This window comes from Bolinopsis microptera, chromosome 11 (assembly GCF_026151205.1).
Source record: "Bolinopsis microptera isolate Bmic1 chromosome 11, MBARI_Bmic_1.0, whole genome shotgun sequence".
In the NCBI taxonomy this organism is placed as follows: domain Eukaryota; kingdom Metazoa; phylum Ctenophora; class Tentaculata; order Lobata; family Bolinopsidae; genus Bolinopsis; species Bolinopsis microptera.
Window position 1 is genome coordinate 15,601,176 of NC_087082.1, and position 25,906 is coordinate 15,627,081.

At 38.5% G+C, this 25,906-nt stretch overlaps 3 protein-coding genes across 3 annotated transcripts in view; 2 read left to right on the top strand and 1 right to left on the bottom strand.

The window, feature by feature from the left end:
* LOC134823519 (uncharacterized) overlaps positions 1-25,906 on the bottom strand; it is a 100,831-nt gene that overhangs the window by 25,951 nt on the left and 48,974 nt on the right. The window lies entirely within an intron of this gene.
* On the top strand, positions 13,256-15,687 carry LOC134823673 (uncharacterized). Its single transcript, XM_063835207.1, has 6 exons — positions 13,256-13,343; positions 13,974-14,264; positions 14,457-14,741; positions 14,890-15,186; positions 15,377-15,495; positions 15,682-15,687. The coding sequence occupies exons 1-6, from the start codon at positions 13,256-13,258 to the stop codon at positions 15,685-15,687; spliced, it is 1,086 nt and encodes a 361-aa protein (XP_063691277.1).
* On the top strand, positions 20,384-23,268 carry LOC134823304 (alpha-tectorin-like). Its single transcript, XM_063834723.1, has 2 exons — positions 20,384-21,604; positions 21,768-23,268. Exons 1-2 carry the CDS (start codon positions 20,605-20,607, stop codon positions 22,523-22,525), a joined length of 1,758 nt encoding a protein of 585 aa, XP_063690793.1. The 5' UTR covers positions 20,384-20,604; the 3' UTR covers positions 22,526-23,268.

Genomic DNA, 25,906 nt, shown 5'->3' on the forward strand with positions numbered 1-25,906 from the left:
TGACGGAGAAACTGGTGCAATCAGTTACAAGTGTAAAACCGGTTTTATAAAGACAGAAGCAGCAAGATGTACCGAATGGAAGGTATGTCACCTCTTGTATCTTGATTTTACTTAAACTCTTTAAGATCAGAGCAATCATGATCATCATGTCAATAAATCAATGCACTCTGCAGAGGATCGAAATTGCGTAACTTTAATATCCGCTGTTTTTACTTAAATATTTTAAACATTTTAATGAATAATTGACTGATACCCCCTTAAATTCCTCATTAGTGCGAAGGTGGAAATGTTAAGTGTACAGAACCGGAAAACGAACATAACAAACTCATAACAGGGATCGAATTCTGTAAGATCTGTCCACCAAAGACATATCATGACTTAAACAACAATATTTGCGATAAGTGTCCAAAGGGCCACAAGTCTGGTTACGGGTTTGAAAAGTGCTTCAGTAAGTATTTCTAATTTATCTATCCTTTACTAAGGTAAAGCATATAAGTAAAAAGTGGATTGATTTTTCCACCTATTATAATATCAGACGGTCATTCTACCCCAAAATACTGGTCACCATGTTTGTATCTAGGAGACTATAAAATATGTGCCAGTTATTTAAGGGTATAAAGACTAAATAAATAATTCTTTATCAGTTTAATAAATTATCTGGAAATCGGTGGGACGATTACCAGTATGAGTTCAACTAACCAGCTGACAGAAGCAGTGAAGAAATAATATCTTCCCTCCACTGCTTGTGGCAGTAGTGTCAGGTACTGTGAAGATGTTTAGTAGCAGCACTAAAAGTTGAAGATGGTATAAAAGCTGTTGGAAAACGTGGCAACAGGAATCACTTCATTAACATAAAAAAGGTTCAATATTAATAACTAAATATAGAAAATGATACTGATTTAACATATGATCACTATTCCTCTCGGAAAACTCATGGTATAACGATCGTACAAATTTTTAGATATAAAGAATCGGGAAGGTGGAGGAACTCAAGATCAGATGAGACTGGGACCGAATAAAGAAAAGCTGATGAACATTTTCGATGATCAGACCTTTTTAGTAGGACTCTAGCGCATTTGAATGTATATTGTTCAAAACGTAAACTAATATGTAGTCTTATTTTACTTTTCATATTTGAGAATAGTCTTAAATTATTAATATCGTGGAAATGTTAACATTAACTATGCATCACAAAAACTAGAATATTGAATGTGTAAAGCATTCTAGTATGAATGTGTGGTCTATAATCATTATCTTGATGTCACTAAGTTACTATAATAGCTATTAGCTCACTAACAGCTAGTACAGTTATGATCAATGATGTCTTATCAGAATATTTATAGTCATTCTCATGAAAAATATTTAAATAAAGAGAAGATACTTATCACTTTTCTTTTTAAGTTTTCATGATTCAGCAACTATACCTATTTTTCCACTATGCATTCATTTGGATTGGAATCTGATAGAAAACTCTCAACGTGTTGCACTCGGACATGAGCAGTGGCACTCTCATTTCTGTTTTTCAGTAGAGTCCTTCAAACGAAACCTCGACTTGAATCGACTACTTAACTTATATGTTGTCACGAATATTTATAATCGCCTCTCCATTTGTTCTGGGCAGTTTCTTTGTAGTTTTTAAAGACATGATAATATAACTTATCAACTTACTTCTCCAATGTTTTGAATATTCGGTTGAAGAGATGAGCAGAGAGCAGTTCTATAATCTCCATTATAATTCATACTCAGTATTTATTTGTAGAAGCATACATCAGGACCGCTTAACTCTATACTGACATTTATAGAACAACAACATTATACAAGGGTTTTACATCAATGCCTCCTTATCTTGCGTGAGGCTCTCCCCTAATAGTAATACTAGAACATTTGTCTAGCTAAAGCTTTAATGGTACTGAAAGCTAGCGCAATTCAATATAGAGTTGAGCAAATCCACGCCATCACCATTAGTCCTTCCATTTACGAGAATAGTCAGTGCAAACGGCTGAACCTTTGGTACACTGTTACTAGTGTCTGGCTGGTCGTGGGGTGAGCGTCGTTGACGTTCAGCTAAGGATCCTGAGTGGTCTATGCAGCCCCCCGGTCTATTCAGCCGAGTACTCGAGAAATCGGGAGTGAGGGTTAAATGAGGAGCTGCACATTGCAGCAAAGTCTCGGGCGAAGAAAGTATGGTACACACTACCTTAAACGTCACCGGCCAAAATAAATCCTTCAGCTTCCTGTAATTGGCTGGTTGCACTTGTGTAACAATGTGGCTGTTAGAATACTCCGAAGTAAAATAAGTGTCTTGATAAAAATAATCTCCATTATAATTCATACTCAGTATGATTTGTGTGTAGAAGCATACATCTGGACCGTTTAACTCTATACTGAAGTTTATAGAACAACAACATTATACAAGGGTTTTACCTCAATGCCTCCTTATCTTGCGTGAGGCTCTCCCCTAATAGTAATAATTGAACATTTGTCTAGCTAAAGCTTTAATGGTACTGAAAGCTAGCGCGATTCAATATAGAGTTGAGCAAATCCACGCCATCACCATTAGTCCTTCTATTTACGAGAATAGTCAGTGCAAACGGCTGAACCTTTGGTACACTGTTATATTACTCACCAGTTAAATCAAGGCGAAGAGTGACTTTTATAGTCTCCGGGAATCTTTCTCACAATTTAGTAATTCATGGACCTGTAATAGTGTTTTAGTTTTGCACTCAGCAGCTTTAACCCTAACTTGGTGAGCACGTTATGACTTATCATGCCACTCACAGCTTTTGTGAAGTTAAACCCACCCTTTTAAGAGTGTTCAGAATTGGTAGACGTGTTAGAATTTGGATCTCTTCCTCGAACTGACAGATTGAACGACAGTCAAATAGCTTTATCTGCACAAACTTGTTTATTTGTCCTTAAATTTTGAACATAATCACTAATAACAATGTGCTATTTGCCGTGGTCATGATCATGTCTAGGAGCAACTTGCAATATCCAGCATGGTCGTTGGTCATCAATATCTCTAACGCTCCTTAACTATTGATTAACAGTTCATTTTAATATTTAAGGGGGCCGGGGGGCCCCCTTAAATTATCTCAAAATTGATTTTATAATTGTTTCTGATAGAGGGGAGTAATATCTATCAGCTGCTTTTGGTCCCATGGAAAAATATTGTTCCTAGCCGAAATTATCGCTGGTCAAAGGTCAGCGCTCATGTGTAATTGTATTGTGCGAGCGATTTTCAATCGCACGTCCTGAAAATCGAGTCTAAAAGTCCATCTTCTCCTACATTTTTTGAGCAATCACCTTGAAACTTTCAGGACATGTTCTAGGGATCATTTAGAAGAGAAGCGTTGAGCCGAATTTTGAGATAGACCTTAGAACATTTTTATTCGATTTTGAAAATCTTGGACCTGGAAAAATCGTCAAAAAATTAGGTCCAAGATTTTCAAAATCAAATTAAAGTTTCCTGAGGCCTATCTCTCTGATATCACTCCCCTCTAGATCAGAAACAACCATAAAATCAATTGATTTTAGAGGTCCAAGATTTTAAAAATCGAATTAAAAATCTTTTAAGGCCTATCTCAAAATTCTGGCTCTAGAGTTCTCTTCTAACTGATCCTAAGAAAATATCCTGAAAGTTGGAGGGTGATTGCTCAAATAATGTAGGAGAAGATAGATTTTTAGACTCAATTTTCAGAACGTGCGATTGAAAATCGCTCGCACAATACAATTACACATAAGCGCTGACCTTTGACCAGTGACAATTTCGGCTAGGAACAATATTTTTCCATGGGACCAAAAGCAGCTGATAGATATCACTCCCCTCTATCAGAAACAACTATAAAGTCGACTTCGAGAGAATTTTGATGAAGACCCCCCCCCCCCCCCCGGCCCCCTTAAACTCTCTGTATCTCGTATAATTTTACAGATGATAATCTAACATTTCCATCTTTTTAGAAATGACAGGCAACGTTAAGCTTGGTATATTTCTACTGCTGATGATCATTGGATCAGCTTCTGCAACAAGTTAGTTAAGTTAAATCTGTATTATAGTATAAAATCAAAATGCTGACAATTAAAACTTTCTCTGACTGTATGTCACAGTTGCTAAAGTACTTATTGTCAGCTGAAGAATCAGAGGTGGTCACAGAGAATCTTGGTTGCTGGAAAGATAGAGGAGCTGATTATAGAGCTATACAGCCGATTGAAAAGAAACACGATCTACTCAAAGATAATTACGAATCAAGAACTGATGCGTATGAAAAGTGCCTCAAGGCAGCATTGTTCTTTGGATACAGAGTATTTGCTATACAGGCTGGAGGTTGGTGTGCAAGTGCAACAGATGCAGAAGAAACCTACAAAAAATATGGAGAGTCGAATGCTTGTCTAGATGATGGTGAAGGTGGAGGCTATGCAAACCAAGTGTACAAGATCACGTATCATGGTGGGTACAACCTTTTCTAGGGATAAAAGTTCAAACACTTACCCTTACTCTTACCTTTACCCTTACCCATTAAGTTTCTGAGGAAACAGGCCCTCCTATTGACGGGAAATATAATTACTCGGAAAGAAATGGTCTGATTTGGTTCAAATTGCACAACATAGTGTCCCGTATTTACACATGACATGTTCATTCTGTCACTATTTTGATAATTTCATTCATATTTAATTTAGTGTTTAACATTTGACATAAATCCAAAACTGATCATTTTATATCTCCCTAGATACTCAGTATAGTGAGTGGATCCCAGTTCCTGCAGATGCAGACAGGGGCACTTTGATAACCGAGATAGTGGAGGGTAAAAGGTTCCAGATCAGGACTGACAAGAAGATAGATGCTGATAACGATATCCGATGGATGATGAGGGGAATAGGCTGGTTCACATTTACCACAACGGTAATAATTGCCGGTAGGTGTGGTGGGAGCTCTGACTCCCTAAATGAAGAAGCACCTTTCTTCCGACAAGCTGGTGTTCTGACATTCCTGAAGACGTCAACTCAACTACAAATATGGTTTGATGGTGTTCTGGAGGTCACCTGGGTCTATGAAGACAAAACTCAAAAATGCGCGATGAGGAACACACTATCTGGATTAAAGTTCCATGCTAATAATGGAACCAATAAGGACAAGGTTTCAACACACTACAGATATCAAACAGGTTATTATGATATATTTGGTACCCTTATCCTAATAATGACATTTATAAACTGGAATCAGTAGTTACAAACTGTTTATGTATGGGGAGAGGTTAATGGCCAAACACAAATGAAGAAGCTTTTAACTCTGAACATTACTCAGCTCCTTAGTGGCAACACACCTTAGAAATGTTGTATAATTTTGATAAATCTATAAAGCAAAAATAGGGTAAAAAACTGTACATTAAAGGACCAGTTAACTGAAAAATTTGTAGTCTCCAATTTGGCTAAGATTTAAATCAGCTGTGACAAACTGGTAAAGAATCGTATCGCCGAAAGAACCAACTCTCTAGCGTACGTGTAACGCGTGTTATTGCAATAATAAGCTGTGGCCTCGTGACGTCACGAAGTCCCTCAGTGCGCGCTGGCATAGCGTAATACGTTGCAAATCTTTATCGTTGTCATTAAAACACATGTAACTCACTCAAATTTTAGAATTATGACTATTACCCTAGTTCTCCCAAATCCTTATAGTTTTGGCTATCATCCTAACTAAAGGAATAGCTGATTGGATGTACAGTGCTCACGTCATGATTTTAAACAGTGATATAGCTTCTTGAACAGTGGCGGGTGAATGTACGGTTAGAAAGTTTCTGCTATTACAGTTCTTATGTCATATGTGATAATTTCGGATTGTTTTCATTGCTTAATTACACAAGCAGCCAGCAGGGAGACTGTACCGATTATTTTTCCCCAGTCCATGAAACTCTAACGAATTTAGAAAAGAACCTATAGATAAGTAGGAGTAGATAAGTAGGAGTAAGTAAGAACCTATAGATAAGTAGGAGTTTGTTCAATTCCGAGAGCAATTATATTTATAGAGTTATAGCATAGCGAAATTTCTAATTTTAATCCACATGTGTCAGCCAGTACAGGAGACAAGAAGTCTGGCTACTTTACGGCCGTTCCTCTGGAACCATCAGTAGAAGTAGCTTCTATCAGAACAGTGCCGTGGGAACAGAATTCCCGCCAAAATACCCGGTCTACCAAATAGTAATACAGATTGGAGTTCGAGTGTATGGTGTGCGGTGTGTTTTGAATTAGACTTGCGGCTTACCTAGTTGTTATCCTAATTGCATTATCATCGGTACATATACTTACTTTGTTACTTTGTTACTTTCTAGGGCTTCATAGAATCCTCTATCGGGCCATCGAAAAAGTCGACCCCCCGGACAGTGTAGAAACTGTTTTATCACCACTCCAATCCAGCAAGGAGTTTCCATTCCGACGGCTGCATATCCTGGAGCTGGAGGCTCGTCCGGAAATGACTTCACGAAGTTCGTTAAAGCTGCTTTGAATTGCATAGGATCCTCGATGGTGTGCATATGTGTTGGGATTACATTCCATAATCGAGGTCCGGTTACTGCAAATGAGTTGTCATGTAGTGCTTGATTACGTTGACTGCTGGACTTAGCTATACTGGGCACAACTGCTTTTTGACCATGTCTGAGAGTCACCGAGAACTGGATACCAATATCATTAGGGCACTTGCAATGCAGAACTTTCCACATGTTAATGATTAAATATCGTTCTCTTCTTCTTTGCAATGACATCAGATCTAGGGCCTTTAATCTCTGCCAGTAGTTGAGGTGCATAACATAAATAAAATACTGGTAAGTTTAAATACCAAGTGCACCCACTGAACAACTATAGAACTTCCAAGACCCTATTATTCTTTGGCCATATATTACGGCACGATCGATTGTTAGATGGTTAAAGTTAAACGACATTTCACGTAAAACATTGTCGCCACAGGTTGATCATGGACACTAACAGCTTAATTTGAGATAAATGACTTATGAGTTTCTCTAAAGTTAACTCTAAAGTTGTGCAGTCCAGTCATTTTTGGACATTTATGGAAATGAACCTGCAAATGTTCAGATACTAACGAAACTTTGCACAGACCTTCCCGAAGGTGTGAATAAACGATTTTCGTTTGGAGACATTTTTTGACAGTGGAGAAAACCCAGGAGGGCCACGCCCATATTGACCCAATAACGTAACCGACCCCTTGCTTCTGAAGGTCGTACAGACTTCAAAATAGGCTTAAACGAAGCCGCATATGCATGTTTATATAGGAGTTATCGAGCAACACATGGCCTAAAATCCATACTTTTCGAGAAATTCGCCAAAAACCATTTTGGGCGTGGTGCTGAGCCCATTTTCGATAGGATTGTGATAGAGTCTTTAGACAGGGTGCAAAAGAACTGCAATTAGCATATTAACATATGACTTACGAACAAACATATGCCTTAAAGTGCTTACTTTTTCAGTTATTGGCGAAAAACTGATTTTCGGTTCCAGAAATCATGCAAAACTATGGGTATCTGGTAAATTGGGCTATGAAGGCCCTAAAGGTTTTTAAATGTGTGCAAATTGTGCAAAATGGCCATGTTTATATACAACTTATGAAGCAACATGTACCCTAAATTACTTACTTTTCGAGTTATTCGGGGAAAAACATTGTATTATGTCCATTTTCTACCTGTAAAATACAGTCTCACGGGCTCCTCTGCGCGCGCAAGGGACTTCGTGACGTCATCGCCAAAATAATACAAACGCTATTTACACGCGTTAGAGAGCAGTTAGAGATTTAGGAATTTCGACTCGTTGCTTAGTTTGCTATTTGTCACAATCTGTCAAAATATGAGGATAACTTTTTTTTCAGTTAACTGGTCCTTTAAAAAACAGAAACGCAAAGATAAACTATAAATTATAGCACGTCATATTAGTTAAAATCTGAACAGGAGAAACAGTTCCGTTATTACATTTTAATGTTACAGCCACTTATTTAGAGAGCAATTAACACAAACTAATATTCTCACTATAATATATTGATCAGGCAATTCCAATGGTTGAAATATGATCTTAGAAACACTTACAAAACGATAGAACACATTGACAACTCGACCTCATAGAAAACTCTCACCTTGCTGTACTGTGTCATGAAGCCGGTGGCACTCCCTGCTTTAGTTTCCCAGTAGATTCCTATAAACATCTTGACTAACGACTTCTTCAGTTTTCACAAATCTTTATTATCATCTATCTTTTGTTTTCTGAGAAGTACTTTTTGTAAAGTCGAAGTCTTTATGTGCCGCGATAATTCATTTTTACAATAACTACTCCATGATAGATGTGAAGTTGCTGTTCTGTTGCATAGTTTGACTTTAGGGTGAAGAAAGTTAGAAGTTTATAGGAGTGATTGTTGGCCAGACTAACCAAAATAAATACATTTAGAGTGATCTATTTGGTCATTTCGTAGTTTGAGGACACGGCTGATTTCACGACTAATTTTACTTTTTAAAACATCTGGTGGCAAATAACCGGTTGGTTTCCGAGATAAGTTGGTGTCTGCGTTATAGATTTTCAGAGCTTTTATTTAGAGATGAGCAATGATCTATTCTGTGGTCACCGTTATATTATATATAACATTTAAAGCCTCACAGTTTAAGCTTGCATCCTTTTAGGCGTACAAGCCTGTAGCTGTGATTGGTCCGCTTATCGAGCCAACGCCTTACTCCATACTAACAGTAACAACAATAACATTATACGAGGTTTGCCAGCCTAAGAGCAAGGATCTTAGTTATCTTTGTCTTGTGTGATGCCCACAACTCATACTTAAACATTGCATTAGTCTGGCTTAGAGGAGCTCCAAGCTAGAGCGATTAAACTGAGAGTTGAGCTAATGCACCCCAAAACAAGATCTCTTAGTCCACCATTGCATGAGCCCCAAAACGCAGTCCAGTTTTACACTTTAATAGATCATGAGTGAGAAGTTGCTGTCTCGTAGATAAGTTCAGGAGTTGTAGGTCCCGTGATGACAATGGAAAAACGCCTACACAGGTCACGTGCCTGTACTAACCGAGTCACGTGATCAATTAGCCCACACCAGTGAATGGTTTTCTCATGACTATGGAATTAAATTAAAGCAGGAGATCAAGCTGGCACGATATGTTAATTTAAGTGAGTTTAAGTTCTAAGAGAGTGTTCATAGACACAGAGATTCCTTTGCATCTATTAAATCCCGGGAACTGGCAGTGTCTAGTACTCTGATATCCTGGCTCTCCCTCGGTATTCACACTTAGAATCCCTGACTATAATAGAGTAACTCTCACTTCCAGTCTCTTTGGGGAGTGATACTAACGTCAGCTACAGCAACCGGGTCCAGCAAGTTCCACTCGTCATTTAATATGATTTATTACAGAAATTTTAAGTCTGATCAGGATTCAGGTTGACACTTTTTGATCCCAACAATTAAACGTTGGGCAACTATTAAATAGCTGGGACCGCAAGCCAAGAACAGTCATAACCAGTGCAGTGATCTGTCAGTTGTCATTACCATCAGAGAATTAGTTAGCTAGGCTTGAAATATCTTTTCAAATATTTTCTGGTTTCCCTCATGTCTTTCTGTTTTAATTTCATTTTCAAATTTGCGTGTGAATTCGGAGCCAAAACCGCCATCAATTAGTATTAGAGAGTCCCCTGGTACAGCGACCGCCACTTATCTCTATAACTTCCTTAAAACAATGCCCATAACAACCCAGCAAAGGGGAAACAAACAACATTTGTTGCTCACTTCCTGTTTGTTTATTTTGTATTGCTGCTACAGTGTTCTTGAAATGTGCTGCCCGTAAAGAAGTGAGAGGAACTACAGTTAACTATTTTTATGCCAATCGATAAGTTAATAGAACTGGTGGGGAGGTGAACGAGATGGGTTCTCTGACACGTGACCTTATTCTCTGACACGTGACCATATTCTCTGACACGTGACCACTGACCGTGGATAGTGATTAACCTATCACTCTATCAGCTCTTTAAAGTATTGACCAATCTTATTGGAACCCAGAATCACTGTCACGTGTCAAAGCATATATGGTTCACTTCCACACCAGTCTTCACAATTCAGATAATATTAAATACAAATAGCATTTTTTCTGTTTAAGTAGGCCCTGAATTCTGATCATCCTCTCTTACCTTTGCAATTAATCGTTCATTTTCCCCATTTTACAGTACAGAATCTTATATTTCGTTTATTTTAAACATGATATCTTGTAATTTCCCCACTTTTTAAAAGAAATGACAGGCGACGTTAAGCTTGGTATATTTCTACTATTGCAGATCAGTGTACCAACATCAGCTGCACAGGGTTAGTCAGGTTAAATCTGTATCGAAATTTATATCTTGAAATGTTAAAATTTTTCTGCACCCAAGCCTGGAATTCTCATAAATCTCTGAGATAAAAGTTAACTCTCATAAACGAACTAGTGAATTGTTGCGGTCACTAGGTAGTTATCATTCGTATAAGGAAAAATTGTACGACAAATATAGTACTGCAATTTTAGTTTTTACAGAATTTGTCATATTACTCACAAATCCTGATTCCTGACGAGGCACTTAACACTTTTATTATAAGGCAGGCGTGATTCATACACTTAAAGGAACAAGTTCAATCAAAGTTATAAGATGAGCTAGCTGGCTACAGGCTAGCATGTAGTTTTTGATAAGTTGAAAATTTTAAGATTAAGTAATTAACTCGAGATGCAGTAGACAGATACTGGCCAATGGAGGCACAGTAAACGTTTACTATTATAGGCATTGAGCGTATAGTTATTGCATGTCTCATTAAACGTACTTCCATTCTGATTCTGATGAAGTTTGAAGTGGATAATTTTTACTGCTATCAACCCGGTCCCGCCCCATTTACAGTTCCAAATTTCTATAAAATTACAGTGAATAAATTACGTAAATTTTTAACAGATCCTGACACTGGGTGGAAAAAAATCGTTCAAAACGAGGTGATACAAGGTGATCTAGACGACGTAGCGATACAGGTTAAGTCACAAAGTGCGAGTGGAAGGGTTGAGATACAGTTTCCGGACGAGAATGTGTACTTGGATTGGTCAACAGAGCCCTCGGCGCCATTTGATATAAAAGGAACCTGCAACCCAAATATTGTATACAATGACGCTGAAGACAAACAGGTTAAATTCCAAGACATGACAATTTTTAAGGGTTTCATTTAAAGAATAAACAATTCCAAGAGTATCTACACAGCATATAAACAGCACAACTATTTCAAATGTTATATATTGGAAGGGAAGCACCATAATATTATAACATCCGGTGATATTGTTTATTGCAGATCCCTGCTTATGACGAACAGATATGGACCTTGAAGAAATCGGGTGGTTTCCTGATCATGACTTGTAAAAAAAAGGAAGTGTTTAAATACGACTTTTATGGAAATGGGTGTATAAAGTTTAACGACTTCAGCCCGACGTTCAAGTTTCCACAAAACCAAAACACTGCTGCTTTGGAGTACAAGATACTGCAGGAAATTGGTAAGCATTAAGCACGATCCTAAATATTACCTCATCAGATGAGGGGAAAGATCTTTCTACTAATTAAATAGTCCCTACAAAGTACAAATACGTACAGGGTGGGCCAAAAGTCAGTACCCATACGTTGGGTCTTATACCTCCGCCGTGTTTTATATTTGAGAGTTGTTGCTTTGCAGATGGCATACTGTACCTACTTGTTCGAGGATTCCGTCACCAAAATTTGAAAATTAGATTTTTGGGGCCACACCCAATCAACATTGAATTGCTTATACTGGTGTTTGTGAACATGTTAGAGACTCCGTTGTAACATATTGCAATAGGTCATTTAATCCGGAATATGATCTGAAAAGATGGTGCGAAACGGATTTAAAATGACGAAGTTATCAAGCAATTTGTTTATCTCGTTAGCAAAATTGATTGGGAACTCAATGATTACCCAATTACGGCACCGTAATTGGGCTCTCTACACGATTCCCATAATGCGGATCTAGCCTCAACCCAATTTCCTGATCACACGTAATGAACAAACTCGTTATGCTTCATATCTCGGTCATCTGAGAAGCTAGAACTCTCATTTTTTCAGGACAAACGTAATTTAAATGGCCAAACACTATTCAATAAAATTTGGCTTGATCCGACTATCCAAACTATCAAATAAATGCAAAAATGAACCTTCATTTGAAAAAAATGAACACGAATATTTTTCGATTTGACAAATTCCTCGAACCAGTGGTGGTAGTAAGTCATACCAGAAAGAATTATTTCAATTGTACACTCAGTGATTGAGCTATTAAGGCCAACATATGGCCATGGGTACTGACTTTTGGCCCACCCTGTATTATTCGATCAACACTTATTTTTGTACGGATTTGTAGAAAATAACGAAAAAGATCCTAAAATTACACAATTTAAAATCCTTAAATTGCCATCTAGATAACCTAATATAGTCTATATATTAAAAAAAAACTACACGCGTGTAATAATCCTGGTCTAGAAAAGTATTATCAAAAACAAACCCCAGGAACATGTAGCTCCGGTCAGTACTGGAGTACAGAAACAACCCAGTGTGAGAGCTGTGCTGCAGGAGAGTACAGTGAAGGAGGAGTAGTAACCCAGTGTATTCCATGTACGAGTGGTAAAACAGTGCTGGCAGGACAAGGAACCAGCGCTCAGGCGTGTAGATGGGGTAAGTTAAACTATTGTAGGGGAGAGGGCCGGTGGAGAGGGAGACTGTGCGGGAAGTTCTACTAATAGTTATAAAGAGGGTTTAACTCAAACCACAGGTCTTAACTCTAAATTGATTTATAAATTCTTTGCATCATGTCAGTGCTATGAAAAACAGATGGGATCCATGTGCTTATAATAATAAATACGGCATGAGGAACTATTCATGATGAAACTAACACGTCGGAAAGAGGGGCCCGGGGGCCGGGGGGGGGCTTAAAATACTAGTTCCACACTTATAGATAAGATCTTTTTAACAGCCAACAAATTAATTAGACCATGTCATTTTTTCAGTTGTTGAAGTTACCAATCGAGAAGTTCACATTCGGGCAGCGACTACTCTGTCTTGTACAGTTACTGGAATCACAGATGATCTGTCAGATCCCGTCACAATCGCCTGGTCAGGATTCACAGGTGGAATTGAATATTCTCAAGAATTCGGGACGATATTATCAGAAAAGCAGACAACAACATTAACTGTCAATGGAGATATGGTAACTGAGGATAAAACATATACTTGTACCGTGACGGATAGTGGTGCAGATGAACAACAAGAGTTCGTTCATCTGGATGTGTATGGTAAGTGATAGATCATTTATTAAATGTATTCAAGTTAAAGCTTTGAGGCCCCTTCAATCCTATCAAACAATCCATAAAATGAGATATTGATTAGCTCACTTCATTTCAGATGTTCAACCACACCATGTTGAAGCAAAGTCGGGCACGAGTGCCACAATTGCCTGTGTGATAACAAAAGCATCAGGGTTGATGACAGTGGAATGGCTAACAAGTGATGGAATCAGTATTGACTCAGCAACTGCCAACTACGTTCCAAGCCCCGGCGTTTACGAAAGTGGGACCATGCAGAAAGCGACTCTGGTGGTTGGAGAACAGGCTTCAGAGCACGATAAAACATACACTTGTAGAGTAACATCTGGAGAATATCCAATCTCACCAAGCTGTGATAAAACTGTTCAACTGAATGTTTACGGTGGGTTTATAATAATCCAAAGGGTCTCGATTAATGTTTATATCATTGATCGTAATCAAATTAATATTTAGTTTTTCTTGCTTAGAGACAGCGTTCTCTGATGTCATATTTTTTTAAATTGGGCAATATTAGGACATTATAATATTATTCAAAATAGTAGAATGCAGATCACAGTACTAAAATAGCCATATTCCTGACAAATCTCATCAATACATCAGAGGTCAAAGCCGTCAACGCTGTGGTAAAACCAGGTACAGACGCAACTATCTCCTGTGTGATTGAGGGAATAACAAGCCAAGTTAAAGTGGAATGGCTGGAATCTTCAGAAGAAATTATCGTGGCTGACTCTAACTACACTCCAAACCCTGGAACAATAGAAAACAACAGTCAGACGGCTACCCTGGAGGTTACGGGAGCTGCAGAAGAAACAACTTTCACTTGCAGAGTCACATCTGGACAGTTCCCTAGTTCACCATCTTCTGACACAGAAGTGCAACTCAATGTTTACGGTAAGTTTCAAAGTTGGTTTAATCGACAAGGGGTTCGAACTAATGCCTATGTCATCATCCTTGATTTATCATTATGAGATGAATTGTAAATGAACTTGGTCAAATATCCACTAAAATATAGATAGGTTTTTTAAAACAGTTAAACAGGACTAAAAATAAATGTATAATTAAACTTCTCTCCTTGGTATTCAGTTGTGACAGCCCACAGCGCTGAGGTAAAATCCGGCACAGACGCTACCATTTCCTGTGTGATAGAAGGAATAACTAGCCAGATTGAAGTGGAATGGGTGGGGGCTCACGTAGAAGATGATAACTACACTCAAAAATCTGGTACATTGGATGGCGACAGTCAGACAGCTACCCTTGAGGTTACGGGAGCTGCTGTTACAGAAGATAAAACCTTCGCTTGCAGAGTCACATCTGAACAGTTCCCTGATTCTTCCGTGTCTGTAACTAGTGTACAGCTCAATGTTTATGGTAAGTTCGAAATCAGTTTTAAATCAAGGGTTACTGCACACTGCACAGTGTACATTTAAAATGATCCATGATTGATCTTTTTTTAAACAAATCCACGCTTCCAAAAATGCTAATTTCTATGACCTAACTGATATTATCTTTAATTCAGAGGTTCATGCCGTCAACGCTGAGGTAAAATCAGGTACATACGCAACTATTTCCTGTGTGATAGTGGGAATTACAAGCCTTGCTACCGTGGAATGGGTAGGACCTTCAGGTACTGATATTTCAGGTGACTCTAACTACACTCCAAAATCTGGGACATTGGATGGCGACAGTCAGACAGCTACCCTGGAGGTTACGGGAGCTGCTGTTACAGAAGATAGAACTTTCACTTGCAGAGTCACATCTGGACAGTTCCATAGTTCACCATTTTCTGACACAGAAGTGCAGCTCAATGTTTACGGTAAGTTTTAAAGTTGGTTTTAAAATGAAACTTTTTATTCACTTTACAATTTATTGAGAAAGCTAAGGGGAAACTGATTATAGCAAACTCAATGGCCAAAGAAGAACCTAGTAATAAGTAAAAGCATCTATCATGTATCTGCACCTACGGATAACTTGATAATATCTCCAACTTGACAATGTAATTTCAGGATGTTCAAAAGACCCCAAATTCACATTTACAATCGCGGGTAACACTGAGGATACAGTAAAAGTAGGAGAGACTGTGACGGTCTCCTGTGCTCCTGGATCCACACCATCTGGTTCAGATGTAACCACTACTGCAACCTGTGTAGCGGTTGATAATATGGTGTTTACTGACAAATTATTCGATTGTACGGAGACAAACGGTGAGTTCTCACTTCTCACAATAAATCACAAAAAAGTAGCAATAACTTATAACTGACAGCTGATTTTGAAAGTTGAACAACCATTTGGTTAATTTTCATTTCTCCAGAAATAGTTTTAAAGTATGAAAAACGTAAATTTAAATTAATACCGGTGCTAACAAACTAATCCGTCTTTCCTTAGGTTGCAGGGTGAAAGAGCAACTACCACAAGACTTAGATATTACACTAACCCAAGGTAAAAATAACAATAAACTGAAATTTTATACAACTTTTGAGATAAAACTTCTACCATGCAGCGTGTAATCTAAACACCACAAAAATGACCATATACACAAGGATGATTTAAAGTGCAAGTCACATCAGTAATAAATGGTGTGTTTAACAAATTCAACTACCCTAGATTTGTGGTCCGAAGAAGAAACTGGTGTAATAACTTACACTTGTAAGAAAGGTTATATCAAGACAGAGGCATACAGATGTAACAAATGGAAGGTTAGAACTTAGACACATCGTGTTTTTTAAATTGGGTCTATTAATATTGGCAAAACTGGGCTACATGTTGGTGACAATAAACAGTTTTTCAAATATAATCATAATGTTTTAATGTTAGCACATTAGTTACTGTTGTCTGAATAATATAATCCCTCTACTAGTGCGAAGGTGGAAATGTTAAGTGTAAAGAACCGGAAAATGAAATGAACAAACTCATAACAGCGGTAGAATTCTGTAAGATCTGTCCACCAAAGACATATCATGACTCAAAGAACAATATTTGTGGAAATTGTCCAGTGGGCCACAAGTCTGGTTACGGGTTTGAAAAGTGCTTCAGTAAGTATTTTCTATCATTTAAATTCGCAAGATTACTTCGAAGGTATAGTTTATAAAAAGCGGAAACCGGTCTCGCCAGAAAACCCTAGTTTGCTCTTTTCAGCTTTCAGATCATCAATAACCCCTATCATGTCATAATCGAAAATTAAAATGAATCATTTCTTTTATCGATAGTTTCTTTGAATACATTGTAGATTTAGTTTACGAAACAAACCCAAATCGCGCATCAAATCGGTCCTTTTTAAAAGTTTGATCAGTGTAACTCAACACATCTGTGATTTATGAACGCAACGGCCTCCAAGTGGAACATTACCCTCAAATACTGGTCACCATGTTTGTATCTAGGAGACTACACAATATGTGCCAGTTATTTGAGGATATATAAAGACTTAATAAATTATTATTTATTAGTTTAATAAATTATCTGGAAATCGGTGGGACGATTACCAGTATTATTTCAACTAACCAGCTGACAGAAGCAGTGAAGAGATATCATCCCTCCACTGCTTGTGACAGTAGTGTCAGGTACTGTAAAGATGTTTGGAGATAGACACGTTTCGACTTCACTTAAAGTTGGAGAGGGCATGATGAACGATACCAGAGGAGAGGGCATGATGAACGATACCACTAGCCCCCGGCCAGGTAACTGAGATCGCTTAATGAACATGTGCTGTTAAACATGTGGACTTTTAAACATGTGAATTGTTCATCATGGGAATTGTTCAACATGTGAATTGTTCAACATGGGAATTGTTCAACATGGGAATTGGACTTTTCGTATGAAGGAGCAGGCCACCTTAATTAATTGCTTTGAGATCTTTTAAATCGTTATCTGATAAAAAAAGGCCTGAAGTAAATGACTGAAGTCACATTATATTCCATTATCGTCGTGCATCTCTTCAGGTCAATATTTGGAGAGATGGATCGAAGGAACTCGGAAAAGATGTTTAGAAAGCTGATGATCTTTTATCAAGATGAGGCTTTTATTCAGAAAAGCAACTCGATGATGAACACGAAAAGGACTAGATCAAATTTTGTTTCTTGCTTTAAAAACATTTAATTCGAAAGTTTTACTTTACTCATAATTTTTGTTTCAAGTTTCAAGTCAATTCAGCTATAAAAATGTTTGTAGAAATGTAAATAAACTGCGTGTTAGCCTGCATTTGTATTTTATGGACAACATCACTGATAAGGGTATTAATAATCATTTAGATGTCAACATTTGATTGACAACTGATTAAATAAAGCAGCTCTGACACGGATTTCATATTTGTTGTTTAATATTATCAGTTAACAGCTACTTCATAGTTCATACTTTAATGGATTTTAGAACTATCTTCTATATTACACTTTTTAAACCATCGTAAATTGTGTTTTCATTGGTTTGATTCAAACAATGTACAAGAAGGTTAACATAATTATATGCGAATTTGATGCTAATGCGATTATCAAATCCAATAATTAAAATGTCCAATTCAGTACTTAACCCCAAAAAAGGATCGAATAAATTGTGGATTTCCTCGCTTCTTAATAATGTATCACAATGATTCCTACGAATTCCCGCCAATTCTTAACCATTTGTTTCAAAGAATTCTTCTTGTTCTAATTGTGCAATATTGATTATTGCTTTTAGCCTAATACTCTAAAAATAGCCTATTATTCTATGAGGTGAAAATCGCGATAATTTTGCTTCCATCTGCACATTGAACTTCTTACTCTGAAAGGTTCCCGAAATATCTCAATTAAAGACTCCAGACATCAAAACTATCATTACCTTCCTCCTACAGCTGGTGTTTTTAGGACCCAAAAGAGTACTATCTCGCCCCTTAGTCATTATAAATGGTCATTAAAGTAGTTTGACACACTTAGCACAGGTGTGGTGACCGATTACCGAATCATCATATATTCGGTATTCAGTAGTATTTGGTATTTGGTACCGAATATTTTCGATTGACCGCGACCGTATCACCAAATATTCGGTCGAACCGAATACCGAACTCCAAATCCGAATATTTTCCGAACTATTCGGTAACCCTAGTTGTGATAATCTTAGATTATATTTTCTGTCCTGAAATATTATTAGTAGCTTCAACGCTCAACAGGTGTATGAATAAGGGCACCTCAGCTCTGGTGACAACAAACGATGATAATTATGAGAACTTTCCGGGAAGTAACGAGAGAAATAAAAAAAAGAGCTTTAAAGTTAGCGAATTGTAGTTGAATTGTATGATCTTAAGTAGTGCGTACACTGAAGTGTGATTCTTGGATAGTTTAATCACGTTCTCAAATGTTATAATTTTGAAAGTGGACTGTAAATTTGTGGATCTGTTATGACGTCATCTCGATAACCCTAAAATTATCAATAACTTTTACAGTTTCCCCCCTCTATAACACGCTTACGGCTTAGCTGCTACAACGCAGATTTTTCACGCTAAATGTTTCATTTTTCATCCCAAAAAGCGCGTTATAGAGGGTGAATTAATCAAACTGTAATTACTAGCTATAACTATATTATAAATTATATCAATACAAATTTTACCCGAGAAACATCAATTATATCATACACAATTTGAGCAATCATAGGAGCATGATATGTATAAGCAACTATATAGTATGTATAAGCAACCTTTATAATGTATCAACATTTAACACTAGCTAGGCTGTTTGTGTAAATCATTAACTCATAAAATAAAGAGAACATGCTTTCTTAAATTTACAACAAAGAACAGAGGTGGTAATTGTTCATGCTTACCTCCGAGAGAACCAGCAAGTGCAACATCTCCTTTTCCTGAAGTTAGGAAGATGAGAGAAACTGAAAATATTTTAACTTAAACCGTTACATTCCCTGAATTTATATGGGGTGGCAAGTCCCCATTCATAGCAGCCCGCTAGATTTACTGCCTCTAAATATGATTCGCATCTATTAGTATTCGTATTATGCAGACAATTTTAATCCTTAAAATAATTTTTCGCATCTCATTCACTAAGATTACGTAATACTTATTGGAGCTGGCCTCATTTCCCCCGATTATGCTAATCGCGTTTAGGCTACCACTCCGATAATCGTAACCGATAATTATTTCCGATAATTCGTTTTAAAAAGTTATCTGTAATTCTAGATAAAATATATTTTTATCGGTATAAAAATTCACTAGGAATTCCCGTAAATACTGCCACAATATAATGAAATTTGAAGGAAATATTAGTGGTTTTGCTTCTCTCTGTTCCCAAGTACTCCAAGAAACAGTCCCAAACGTCTTCTAGTATAATAAAAGAGGTAGTTTACTTGGATGTGAGCTTAAGAGGTTTATCTACATTTGTATACCTGGATCAACTGCAGAAATCCAGAGAAGGTTATTGACAATTTTCTCTTAAGGAAGGTCTAGGTGCTAGCATTTAATATTCCAACCATTCTGGAGACGGGCACGAGCATGTTACTGTTAAGCTGTTAGATAAAAGATTCCATACCGATAATGGGTAGCCTAATCGCGTTAATTGTGTAAACTTGCTGTGTAAAACTGCAACTCTTTCCCGCGCTCTATAATTTGTCCTGGTACTATCCAAGGAAGTGATACAATCACTATTATATCACTATTATATCACTATTATAATATCACTGTTATATTTATATCTTGACAGACTAAAAGTGTGAGAAAAGGCAGCCAGACAGGTTGGACCTTCAATTTGACCGAGATTTTGACATCTGTGGCGGAATGTGCAGAAATAATACGAGTTACTCGCATACAGAAATACCGTAACAACAACACTTCTTCAGACATTCACTCCTCTCAGTAATCGCTGGGGTGATGTAATGACTAATGATACGCCTCAGATTACGTGATCATAATAAGATTACAGGCATGGTGTTCCTTATATGGGATGAGCGGTTCGCCCAGACGTCACACTGAAGCTGTGACGTCACACTGAAGCTGTGACGTCACACTGAAGCGGACGTGTTAAAGTCCAGGAGTGTGGGACTCTGACGACGTGTTGTCAGCTCGACCTCGTCAAACAAGGTGGAGCTAGCGCTAGTGACGACGTGACGTTAGCGCTAGTGACGACGTGACGTTACCGTTCCCTCCCAGGGCGGACACTTTACAGCTGGTATATATAGCAGGAGTTGAACTGAGAAAAGTATCAATATCCCACAGTTCACTTTTCTTCATAGTTTTAAATACAACTTTTTGACCGTACTGTTTAACATGTTGCTTGTTGTTGCCTGCCTATTCGTTAGCGCTACCGCTCTGGAGGACATCATGCCTGTTATTCTCGAAGGACCAACCAATTTGACGAGAGGCATCGGAGAAACTGCTATTTTTCTCTGCAAAGGAGAAGGCAACCCCACTCCCAACGTTATGATCGTGAAAGAGGACACTATATCTGACTTCAACATGTTCAACGTTGGTGGATCGGGTTTTAGGTCTCTGGAAAGCAAAGTGAGTGTTGAAAGGACCCTTCAGAATGTGGCCCGTACTGATGCCGGATGGTATGTCTGCATCGTATCCAACCAACACGGAGTTACCTTCAGCAGAGCTTACTTGGACGTTAAGGAGGACCTGTGCAGAGGAGTGAGGTGCCCTAAGAGGAAGTTCTGTTCTGCCAACTACCAGACTCTCACCACAGAATGCAGGTGCAAACCTTGTGAAGACTCAACCTACAGACCTATCTGCGCTTCTGACTGTCAGACTTACTTCAACACCTGCCACATGAAGACTCACAGTTGTGAGAACAACATCCAGCTGACATTAGTTAACAAGGGAGAATGCAGGATCGACCCACTGGAACTAACTGTACCTGCCACCAGGATTGAGCTGTACAAAGGAGACAGCCTGTCTCTGACTGTTTCCCACACTGGTAGTCCTAAACCTACATCTCTTAAATGGGTTAAAATGAGGAAGAACGGCAAACAGAAGATGGTCAGTGAAGACAGCGAACATTTTGTACAGAGTGTAACGGAAAAAGATGCTGGAGTCTACAAGTCTATCGCTCTCCAATGTAACAACAAGGTTGTTTCCAAGGACGTCGAGGTTGTTGTTATTCCCAAAGAAGAAGATAATTTCGTTGATAGCCCTAAAGCAAATGTCTGCAAAGTTTTCGGAGATCCCCACGTACAGACATTTGATGGAAGGACCTATGATTTTATGGGAGCGTGCGACTACGTCTTAGCAATGGATGCCATTGCACAATCTTGGATGATTGTTGGTAAGTTCGAAAAACATAGCCTGATTTCCTCTAACTTCTAAATTTATAATTCTGTGCTCTTATAATACCATGTAACAAACATACCAAAATTGTAAACTTTGTTCCCATATTATAATATCTCAGAATCGTCACATTGCAATTTGCTAACCGCAACTTATTTCAGGTCGATTCATGCCATGTGGAAACGGAGTAACCTGTTTGGAGCAGATCACACTTCATCACGACAGGAGCAAGGCCCCCCTGATCATCACCAGAGGTTGGATAGTCGCACAGAACGGAGAGAAGTTCCGTCTCAAGAAGAACAAGCCAGTTGAAATAGACGACCTGCTCGTGAGCTACACCGGATTGACGATAGAGCTGAGCAGCATGGTTCACGGGATAAAACTGCAGTTTGACGGGTTCTGGGGAGTCCAAATCATCGCCAGCCCTGGAGTAGCCACCATGGGACTGTGCGGTAACAACAACGGAGAGCCTGGAGATGACATGTTTAGAGGAAGGTTCGGAATCACAGGAGACGATATCAACAAGTTTGGTGTAAGCTGGGGCTACAGATACAACTGGTGTAAAGTAGAGGAACCTGTCGGAGAGGTTACCTGCGACAACCAAGCTGAGGTGGAGGAGACTTGCGATAATATTCTACAGTCAGAAGCTTTCTCGGAATGTGAAACTCTTATCGGCACTAAGTTCTACAGGGACTCCTGCATCGTAGACGGATGTGCTGCTAAAGTGGAACGATATGAGGGGAATACTCTCTGTGCCTACGCTAACTCTCTTGCCCAACACTGTCAGGTTGCTGGATTCAAAGTCCCGAGGAACTTCCTCCAGCAGATTGGTTGTGGATCTAAACGAGAGTTCCAGGAGGCTGTTTATAATTCAGGATGTCCCCTCCAAGGTGATCCTCCCTTCCTTGATACTGAATAGACTATTCTAATTCTTAGACACTGACACAGTGGATTTAGGCACTGAAGTTTTTTTATAAAAAACTAATTTATTTTAAAGATTTAAAGATTTTTTACTGTAAATTTGTATTTGAAAGTATCGTTTCGTCATAACGTATTTTAAACGATTTTTATATTTGATGTATGACTTTGTAACATTGTTTGGTTTTGTTATTTGATTATTGATTTTAATGTTATAAAAAAGAATACTTCTTAATTGTTGTTCTACATTCCCGAAAGAGAGTGATCAACTAACTAGCAGGAGCATGTTAATCACAATTGAAATTAGTGAGCAAACGATTCGTACAACAAATATCGGGTCATATTATAGAGAATATAATTTTATTGACGGTATTCGGGTTAATACTAATATCTAATTTATTATTCCCGGACGGCTCCAGCTAAACTCACACTAATCTCACGAAGCATTTTCCACAGTTTTCCGCACCTCAACTTCACACCAATTTTATAACACCTCCCTCACAAATTCATTCCACTAGACTTTCAAAGTAGCAACCTTCACTTATCACCATCCTAACACTACCCTAGCGACAACCAATCACATATCAGAAACACAAATCACGTGACACTTGATTAACCCTCCATAGCCGTCCGTGGTCTCACCTCTAATCAGTTCTTAGTATAAATTTCTCATACGCAATGATTTTGTAATTAAGAGTCTTTAATTTACAGTTTTCCTGACTTAAGACTTTTCGAGTCACCTACAAAACTCGTGTATCACTTGAATAACCTAAAATAGAGTAGCTCGAGTAGTCCTCAAGATCCCGGTAGCACCGGCCTCTACAATATTATATATACATCAAATTTTATGCAGAATTTATAACAGTACTTACCGTCCGATTGATCCTGCAGAAAATGAATATCTTTTATTTATCACTGTTTATCATATCTGGAAAATGAACGGAGTAATCTAGGGGTTATTATAACGGGAGAACACAGAATGAACACAAATCTTTTGAAACAGAGTCGTTACTTAGAAAGTATATCGTTATTCTTATCAATGAGACAAACTAATCATCGAGACTGAGACAATTAACAAAATATTTTTACAACAAGCTCTCCAGAAAAGCAGGGATATAAGAAATTGAATAGAAAGGAACTTTATAGTAATATCATTGAAATATTGAAATTATTACAGCGTACATAAATCAATTCAAAATCGTCAAATACGAATATTCCGTCAACATCAAGAAATATTCCGTTCACGTCAAAAAGGTTATTTCATAATCCAAGAGTCCAGTTCTTATAAATACAAATTACAAACTCAAATGTAAAACTGAGTGTTTATAGATTACATTGTTGGTACACTCCTAATTAGGATTAACAGTGAGCCTCCGTCGTAGTCCGAGTAGCTTGCAAATGAAGCGTTTGTAGTCGTAACACGTGATACCCTTCTTAGCATACTTCTCACTCTCGGGCCCGAAATGCTCGGTCATATGCTTCTCACAGTAATCCCACAGACCGGGGTACTGTCGAGTCAGACGCTTCAACGATTTCTGTGTCATGAAGGGTTTGCCATCAACCAGCAAGTTGAAGTTGGTCTCTAGCTCTTGCCTCTTCAGAAGTAGAGTGGGAACACGGACGTCAGGGTTCGATAGTTTGTAGACAATATCTAACCACCCAGCGCAAGTAATTCGGCCGTATGGATCTAGTTTTGAAGAGTATTGCAACAAGGCAGAGTCAAGGTCACTCTTATAGCTGATATCTTTAGCAGCAGCCTTGGTTGGGGGTAAGAAAACTAGATCGTCATTTTCACTCATTTTGACGTTTTCTCGTAGGCATAGAACTCTAGTGCCTAGGTTCGAGTAGAATTCAGAGCTCTGGTTGAGGAGAATCTTTCTCTTGACCATATCTTCCATAGTTGGGTTGTCCAAGTCAATGAGGTTGATCTGATACATTACATCGTCAAGCATCACCAACATGGTAAAAATGCAGTGATTCCAACAGTTCATCAAATCTATAACTTGAGGTGTGGTTTGACCTCTTTTGTGAAGGGGACGTGCAGCTTCCACGATAAGGTCTGTTTTCTCTTTCCTCATCTTAACCAACTTCGCAAAGATACGTTCATACTTATTTGCTTTATGCTCTGCTGTGGTCTTATCAACCTTCACACCTTTTCCATCGCGTCCCTTTATCTCACGAATAATATCAGTGACGAGCTCCCGTGTTTCCTGGGCAAGGGTTTGTAATTGCTTCTCGAAATTTCCAGTGCACCCAGCATCAAGTTGAGACGCAATCTTAGCTTGAATCTCCGCCCATTGCATTGCTTCAGAAGCACTCTGCATCGTTCTCTCCCAGTGTGATAAGGCGGCCTTCAGAGTGTGACTGGTGTAAACATTGAAGGGAATGCGATGCTTGGAACTGATTGTATCCTTAATCTCCTGTATGGTGGACACGGCATCAAGCTCATCAGCAACAGTAGAGAGCTTCGCCATAGCTGTTGTGGCATACTGAATCATCCTCTTAGCTTGAAGACCATACTTGATGACAGGTCGTCTGGAGAAATATTCGTAGAACTCTTTGAGCTCATCCTCAATGTTTTGGAGCAGGGTAGATTCTTCCACATAGAGACTATCCAGATCTCGTGCTTCTCCTTCAAGCCTCTCCAAGTGCTCTTTAGCGTCAGCAGTTTCATTAAGCAGTACCTGGTATTCATCAAGAACAGCGACAAACTTGTCCTCGTTATCACATTTATCTTCCTGGGACAGATCAGCGTCACTGAGAGCATCATAAAGGATCTCAGCATGCTGCAACTCTTCCTTCATCTCCTTATTTTCCAAATCAAAAGTCGCCATAAGTTTGTGTCGCATCGTCAGGACGGAAAGGTTGTACCTGTCGGCCTCAATGTCAGCCACAGCACTTCTCCAGCGTTTCACCCAGCAGCGGAGCATCGAGAGCTTCTTGCCAAAGTCTCGGCTATAGTCTTGTACTTTAGCAACCGACTTCTCTAACTTTTTCGCAAGATGAACTTGTTTTCTGTAGACGGAGAGCATTGTTTGAAAACATTTCTCAATGTTTGGAAGCCGGTGTTTTGGATCAATCACAAGATCAGATTTCTGAGTTAGAAGTCTAGCCTTGGACCGGAATTTGGTAGTCAGTTGACTGATATCAGTGAATTGCTGTGTCTTATTCTCCATACTGGCTGAGAGTAAACAACGCACTTCAGCCAGAATGTTAGCATTATTACTCTCATCGGTACTCATCAACCTAGTATACTCTTTCATAGATGTAATAGAGTACTGCAGATCATCGTAGCAGGCAGCACTGAGATCACGAATTTCATGACCAATGTCGTCTATCTCTTTGTACTTTCGCAGAAGTTTATTCAGAGTTTCCTCAGGAC

Excerpts from the sequence above, each read along its gene's own strand:
- LOC134823673 (XM_063835207.1), top strand. The coding sequence starts at position 13,256 with ATGGTAACTGAGGATAAAACATATACTTGTACCGTGACGGATAGTGGT. Across the intron at positions 13,344-13,973 it reads CGTTCATCTGGATGTGTATG|AGGTCAAAGCCGTCAACGCT; the intron begins GTAAGTGATAGA and ends TCAATACATCAG. Across the intron at positions 15,187-15,376 it reads AGTGCAGCTCAATGTTTACG|GATGTTCAAAAGACCCCAAA; the intron begins GTAAGTTTTAAA and ends ATGTAATTTCAG.
- LOC134823304 (XM_063834723.1), top strand. The coding sequence starts at position 20,605 with ATGTTGCTTGTTGTTGCCTGCCTATTCGTTAGCGCTACCGCTCTGGAG. Across the intron at positions 21,605-21,767 it reads ACAATCTTGGATGATTGTTG|GTCGATTCATGCCATGTGGA; the intron begins GTAAGTTCGAAA and ends AACTTATTTCAG.